General features: G+C 55.4%; 1 protein-coding gene across 3 annotated transcripts in view; it reads left to right on the top strand.

Moving 5' to 3' along the window:
- Positions 1-2237: 2237 nt before the first annotated feature.
- Positions 2238-7108, top strand: part of unc5a (unc-5 netrin receptor A) — a 133434-nt gene continuing 128563 nt past the window's right edge. For all 3 annotated transcript variants that reach the window (XM_062970195.1, XM_062970194.1, XM_062970193.1), the window contains exon 1: positions 2238-2937. In XM_062970195.1, the coding sequence (XP_062826265.1) occupies positions 2835-2937 (103 nt within the window). In that variant the 5' untranslated portion in view covers positions 2238-2834. The remainder of the gene's footprint in view (positions 2938-7108) is intronic.

The following is a 7108-nucleotide window of genomic DNA, read 5'->3' as shown; positions in this document are numbered from 1 at the left end:
TGGAACTGACCAGAACCATACAAAGACTTAATAGTTGCCTGAGGCAAAGGCCAAGAGAGTGTGCATACCCACACACCAGCACACAAGTCCATGGACAGAAAGTGCCCAGACTGACAGCCGAGTCTCACTTCAAGCTTAGCAATGACTCCCATGTCTTCTGTCACAACTGGAAGGAGCAGGGCTCTCTCAGGCAGTGATGGGCAGGGTGCAAGGCTCTAATACAACCATGGTGCCACAACTACACATCTTCCCCACACCTGCAGCCTGAAGTGGCTGCCTCACTGGACCTAGCTGCAGGGCCCGTCTGGATAGTGCTATAGCCACTGGTGTCGGGAGAGCCCTTCTTTCAAGCTCCACAGACCTTGTGCAGACACAGGGAACTTTTCTGAGGGTGGGTGTGGATTTGTGCAGAAACCTAAGCATGAGTTCCACACAAAAGCATCTATGTATATGTGTGTATGTGTGTGAGAGAGAGAAAGAGCGAGCTGCATGGGTTTCTGTGAGTTTTCCGGCCTGTGTGGCCATTTTCCAGAAACATTTTCTCCTGACGTTTCACTTGCATCTATGGCAAGCATCCTCAGAGGTTGTAAGGTACTTCGACAACACAAAGAGCTGCATGTATGTATGGTGCGCACCTCATTTACTGACACAGTGACTCCACGCTGTCTTCGTGTGAACAGGGTCGGTGCCTGTTTTGCTGGGTCTGGGGAAGAATGTTTTCCTTCCTCTGGCTCTGCCTGTTTGTTCTGTGCTCCTCGCATGTTCTCGGATGTCCTTCATGCTCCCCTCCCCTACAGATCATATTATTGCGCCTGTCTGGAGCATGCCCATGGCCACGCGTGCCCTTCCCCCGGTGCCTGCTTCTCTGCCCGCGTGGCGCCGGAGTCTGCCCGTATTGTTCTCTGCCTGTTTTGCCCCGTCCTTTGTGTCTCTCCGCCGCCGCCGCCGCCGCCGCCGCCGCAGCGTGTCTCGGCGTTGAAAGCGGCACACGCGGGTCCCTCCCTCTCCTCGGCTGCCCATCCTCCTTGTCTGACCCTGGCTCCGCCACCCCCTTCTTCCCAACCCCGAGACCCCTTCTGTTTCTTCCCGAGACCCCCCCCCCCTTCTCCTCCTCTTCCTCCTCCGTCTCCTTCCCGCTGCGGCAGAGGCGGCGGGCCCGGGAGAGCGGCGCGGGGTCGGTCCCAGGCAGCGGCTCCTCGGGGGACGTTTGTCCAGAACATGAAATGCGGATGATTGGCAGGCCCTGCTCCAGACAAGCGCAGGACTGGAGTCCGGAGGAGGAAGGGGAGGAGAAGGCCGGATCGGGCTCCGGGCCCCTGGGGGGAGGGGGGAGGGGCCGGGAGGAGCTCCGCGGGGCTTCCCCAAAGGGGCTCGCTCTCCTTCCCAGCGCCCCACTCCGCGCCTTCCGCCCTCCCTCCTGCGGAGGCTTGCGGCGCGCTCTCGGAGCAGCGAGGTGGTGGAGGTGTGCTGCCTTCCCCAACGCCGGAGGTGTGTCTCTGGGTGTCTTCCGAGGAAGCGCGAAGTGCTCGCAGGCTGCGGCCGCCGGCTAAGAAACGCCGAGACTATTGCTCGTTTCCAGAGTTATCATTTGGAGTGACTGAGGGGGGGTGGAAGCAGCGAGAGACGGGGCGACCTCTTGGCCCTCTCCTCGGGGCGGGGGCGACAGAAGAGCCAGGAGGGTTTCCTTGGCTCCCTTCCCGGCCCACCTGTGGATTCGCCAGGCGGGAAGAAAGGGAGGGAAGAAGAGCTCGGCTGCCAGACCAAAGCGGGGTATAAAGACATACAACAATACAATAATAACAATCATAATAATAGCCGAGGCCTTGCTGAGGGGGTAAAGGGGAGGTGTGGAGCCCAGGTGGCGATTAATCCCCCCCATTGAGCGGGAAAAGGGGGCTCCCTTAGACGGGCGCCACAGGCAGGCCCTCCCCTCTTCCTCCCCCTCCCGCTCCTTTTCTCCTTCTTCTTCTTCCCGAGTCCGAAGAGGAGGCGGAGGAAGGCGCGCGGGGCTCCTCGTGGCTCCCTCGCCCTCTGCCTCTTCCCTCCCCGCCGAGGCTCGTTTGCGTCTCCGGAGCCTGTCAGCCTGGAACCAGCTGTTGCTCCCTCCTTCCTTCCCTCCCTCCCTCCCTTCCCGCGGCGGAGATTCCAGTCCGGGTTTTGCGGCCCCTCGCTGGCGCCTTTCTCCTTCCCTTCTGCAGTGCCGCCGCCGCCGCGGACAAGGTGCTCGCAGCCACCCAGCGCTGCCTGGCGAGGAGAGGAAGGGAAGGAAGGAAGGAAAGAAGGAAGGAAGGAAAGCGGCGGCGACGGGGGCAGTGGCGAGACACACCACGGAGGAGAGAGAGGGAAGGAAGGAAGGGGGGGGGGGGGGAGACCAGAAGGGAAGGCGGGCGCTCCCGCCCCCTCGCCCGCCCGCTCGCTCGCTCCCGCGCTGCCTCTCTCTCTCTCAGTCTCAATCTCTCAGACTCGGCCGGCGAGGGGTGGATGCGGCTGGACCGAGTGGCCCGCTCCGTCGCCTCTGCCTGCTGCTCGCTTCCAAGTCCCGGCGGCGGGTCCGTCCGGCTGAGCCCCAACCAAGGCGCGGGCGGCGAGGAGGCCGGGAGGCGCCCATGGAGCCTGCCTTGAGCCCGGGGCGCGCGGTGGCGGCGCGGAGTGGCCCCCAGGTGCCCTAAGGAGCCGCGCCTGGTCGGGTGGCCTCAGCGGCGGCGGCAGCAGCAGCGCCGAGCGGACCCCAGCCGGGACAGAGCCCCCCTCTCTTCCCACGGGCGCCCCCGCCCCTTCGAAGCCGCCCGCCTCGCCGGTCCCGTCCTGTCCCGTCCCTCCCGCTGCCCACTGGGATGGCTCTATGGCAGCCGCTCGGAGCCGGCGCCCGCGTGGGCCCGGGGCTGTGGCAGGTCCTGCTGGCTGGCACCCTCCTCACCAGCCACGTCCGTCCCAACGGTGAGTCAGAGCGGCTTTCGCGCGCGGCGGCGGCGGGGGTGGGCTGTCCTTGGACGGCGGCGCTGCTGCTGCTTCGGCTCCTGCGCCCGCCTTGACGGGGGAGCGAAGGGGGCACGGCGATGGGGTTAAGTGGGGCTCGGAGGACGTCGTAAGCGTGGCCGGCGAGGTCCGTGGGGGGGCGGGGCGGGAACGCAGGAGGGCGAGGGGCAACTCATGTTCCCTCCCTCCCTCAAACTTGCGGCGGGGTCGCCGTCTTCGGAAAAGTGGGGGCAATGCTCGCGGCAGGACCGCTGGGCTGCAGGGAATGAGAGAGAGAGAGAGCCTTTGGCACCACGAAGCAAACTTTGCAGCCTGGTTGCATCTTGCACCCCCTGAAAGGATCCATCGGGCTAAATGCCATGTGCCGTTCTGCCTCCGCTCCCCGCCCCCTTTGGCCTCGGCGATGCCCCGCTGCGGGGTTGGGTGTGCCGGTATTCCCGCTCTCCCAGGGCTCCATCCCGAACAACCTCTTGGCCAGTTCTTTGACTATGTCCCTAGGTGTGGGGCTAGATGGGGCTGCCATCATTCCCCCCCCCCCCGCCGCCCCTTCTTGGTCGGCTACACACCCCATATCTTCTGTTGGCTTCAGCGGTGAACACTGGGCACCCATGTCCCCATCTGTCGCTCACCCTTCTAGATTTGGCTACCAGCTCTTTTAGCAAAGGGGCTGGAAGACTTCTTAGGAAAGCTGTCAAAGAAAGGTCGCCTGGGCTGGGCCCCACTCAGAGAGCCAGGTATCTCTGCAGGTGAACTATACCAAAGTGAGACCTGGGCAGCTAGGAAGGTAGTTGTACCCAGCGGCTGGCAAGGGAAGCTGCTGTCAAGAGGAAAGGATGAAGAGCACACACATAGTTTCCCCTGATTAGCCCTGGATCCCTGTGTGGGGCACCCCAAGGTGAAGTTTTGACAGGAGCCTGGCAGCCTGGGTTGTACTGAAGGACTGCCTGCCAAAGAGAGGCGTCCTGATGTGGTGATGCTTACTGCCAGCTGGCATGTGAGCCTATGTATGATCAGGTTGACAGGGAGGGGTGTCTTTGGAGATCTGGCCGATAAGTGTTCCTCATTCCTCACCAACAATGACACCCATCTGTTCGTCACGGCCTGGCTGGGCGCAGAAGCAGTTTAACGATCGTGGCAGCATCTGGTTCTTGAAGAAGCAGACCGTGCGGTCCCCCAGTCCATGGGAAGCAAGGTTTTCATTCCCCGAGTGGAGGTTGTGGACTGAGACCCAAAGTCTTAGAGACTTTGCCAAGGTCAACAAGCAGGTCAGTGGCAGCACGTAGATCTGGAGCCTTCCCCCATTTTCCCATGGTGCTTTGTTAATCCCAGAAAAACGAAACTGGTGCACAGGTGTCTCTTACTTACTCTCAGAGACACAGTAGCTGAAGATTTTCTAAGCTACGGTCCCAGTCACTCCGTCATAATGCACCAAAAAGACACATACACGCACACACATGCACCCTCACTTGGGAGACTCTCTTGAGGATTGAAGGGTCTTTTATAAATTGAGGGACAGATTGAAGCCACCCCTGATGAGCCTCAGACATAAGCAAACTGCACATACCGAGGTACACATACACATACCAAAGATCACATGCACATTTGGGGGTTGCATTAGCAACACACATGTTCACATGTGCAACATGGTACCCCCAATCCTTCCTGTGCAGGTGGGCCCCTCACTAGGTAACATTCCCCCAGTCCTTTATGGCTGTGCATTTGCATGACAGGAGTCATTACGTCTCTCCATACATGGGCAGAGAATATTTAGCAACAAGGCATGCCCCTCTCTATAGAGCAGCCGCCGCACACACAGAGTTGCATACTGTCCTCCCATTTACAGCAGTTCTGTGATTATTTTAAAACCCACACATTCCGTATGCTGCTATGAAGGGGAGGATCTGGTCCTGGAAGCAGGACTAGATACTGCTTTTGTCTTTCCCTCCCCTTGCCCGCAGCTCTCAATGCCAGCGCATGGGAGCCAACCAACTCTCAAGCCAAGTCGGGACAGGTCTGCCAGCCTGGAGACACAAGTACTAAAGGGGCCCATGGAAGGGTGACATCCCTGGCTGAAGAGGGATAGTGTCTTGTTGTATGTGGACAATGAATGGGGCTCACAAAAGGAGGAGACATGATGCTTGGCCAAATTTGACCTATTTGTACTAGGCCGAAGGGGAGGGGAGCAGACAGTTCCATTCTTCAACCCACTAGCCAGAGCCAGTTGTTTCCTCCCTCCAACTCATATTATTGTGTTCTCAGGAGTCACAGTGCCAGGCATAGCTGGGCACATTGTAGGAACTGGAACAAGCTTTACAAAATCACTTGACTAATTCCACTTGCTCCCCATTCCCTGCCACCCTGACTTCCCCAGCTCTCTCCCTTTGAAGCTCACAGTTGTCCTTCTGTCTCAGATTATATTTGTCCCTTTTGCAGGGAAAACAATTAAGACTTGCAGAAGCTTATAAACTAGTAAATCTATTATAGCACAAGCTTGCATGGATTACAGCCCATTTCTTCAGAGCCATAAAATGCTAAGAACAATACAGTTGTGATTGTCAGTGCTTTCTGCATGTCATTTTGATTTGTCATACTGTCCACAATCTCCTCCTCTGCCCCACCACAGTTTTGAATAACACCTGATGATGTGGACTATAGTCCATAAAAACTTCCTTCTTTTAAAGAAACAATAGGTCTTGTTGTTATTCCCTAGTAATAGTATATGTCTTCAAGTCACCTGTCAATTTCTGGGTCTGAGGAAATGGGCTGTTGTTTGTGAAAGCTTGTGCTATAATAGATGTGTTAGTTTTGAAGGTGCCACGGGACTTGGTTATTTTTATTGTGACAGGCTGACATGGAAACTGTACAAGAAATGACCCCTATTCTTGATGAATGTGCAGAGGTGTATTTGTAGAAATGGGCTGCCCAGCTCCCTGAGAATCTCATTTTCAGTTCTCACTAGCAGACCTGAGAAATAGGATCTGGCACTGAGATCAGTAATGGGAAGACATAGATATTAAAACAGCTAATCTTAATAGGGCCAGTATTTAAGAACACCATGAGACAAAAATCGGAGGAGAGCTGAATGTATCAACTTATGGCAACCCCAATGATTTCACAAGGTTTTTTTTAAGGCAATGAATGCTCAGAGGTGGGTTGCCATTGCCTTCGTCTGAAGAATAGTCTAGGATACCACCTACTATTCCCTGGCAGTCTTCCTCACAAGTACTAGCCAGGCCTGATGCTGCTTGTAATACCAGACAGGGTCTGGTGCCTTCTCTACATAATCACAAGAATAAATCATTATCCCCTCACTTTATCTCCATGAAGTGGGGGATAATAAGTGTGGGGATTAAAGCGGTACCCCCACTTGTTTCTTTTGAATTTCTCTGATCCTTAATATGCAATATGCTCTTGCAGCACCTTTCAATTTGAGAGAAAGGAATTGTAGGAGACAGAATTGTAGTATAAGCTTTCATAGATTTAGTATACTTCCTTAGATACAGACTAAGTCTATGAAAGCTTATGCAGCGATGTCTTTCAATAAGTCTCAAAGGTGCAACAAGATTCATTTGCCTACTGATATTCCAGATTAACACTGCTGTGTCTTTGCATTTTGATATTTTAATGTGTTGGTAAAAGGACATTAGAGGGCAAAGAGGAGATGTGTCCATGCTGAATTTCTGTTGTGGCCTTTTAGGAAGGGAACACTGCTGGACAGATTGCCAAAATCTGCTTGACCATCTCCAGTGAGACAAAGCAACAGCTGAAGACAAAGGGTGCCTCTGAGCTCTGTATGTGGTGGGATGCAGGAGCTTGGCTTCAGTTGAGAGGAGGAAAGGAAAAAGAAAAGTGGATCCTGTAATTAAGTTGGCATATTACTAGAATGCTTCTTGATTGAGCCCCATTTGTCCTTCGTGGCTGCCAGTACTGTAGTCAGATGGAACAAGGCACTGTCTGCTCATTTGGCACCAGAATGGAGCCTGGAGATCAACCATCTCTCTTCCCCTTCTTTCTTTGAGGTAGGGTACATATTAAGCAAAGAGAAACAGCACCCCACTTCATTTGACAGGCAGGAGAAAAGGGTAGGGTTGCCAGATACAACCAAATCAAAACAAAAGGGTGTTCTGTTTGC

Source organism: Anolis carolinensis, chromosome 2 (assembly GCF_035594765.1).
Source record: "Anolis carolinensis isolate JA03-04 chromosome 2, rAnoCar3.1.pri, whole genome shotgun sequence".
Lineage (NCBI taxonomy): Eukaryota > Metazoa > Chordata > Lepidosauria > Squamata > Dactyloidae > Anolis > Anolis carolinensis.
Note: the sequence above shows the minus strand (reverse complement) of the source record. Positions and strands in the feature narration are given on the sequence as shown.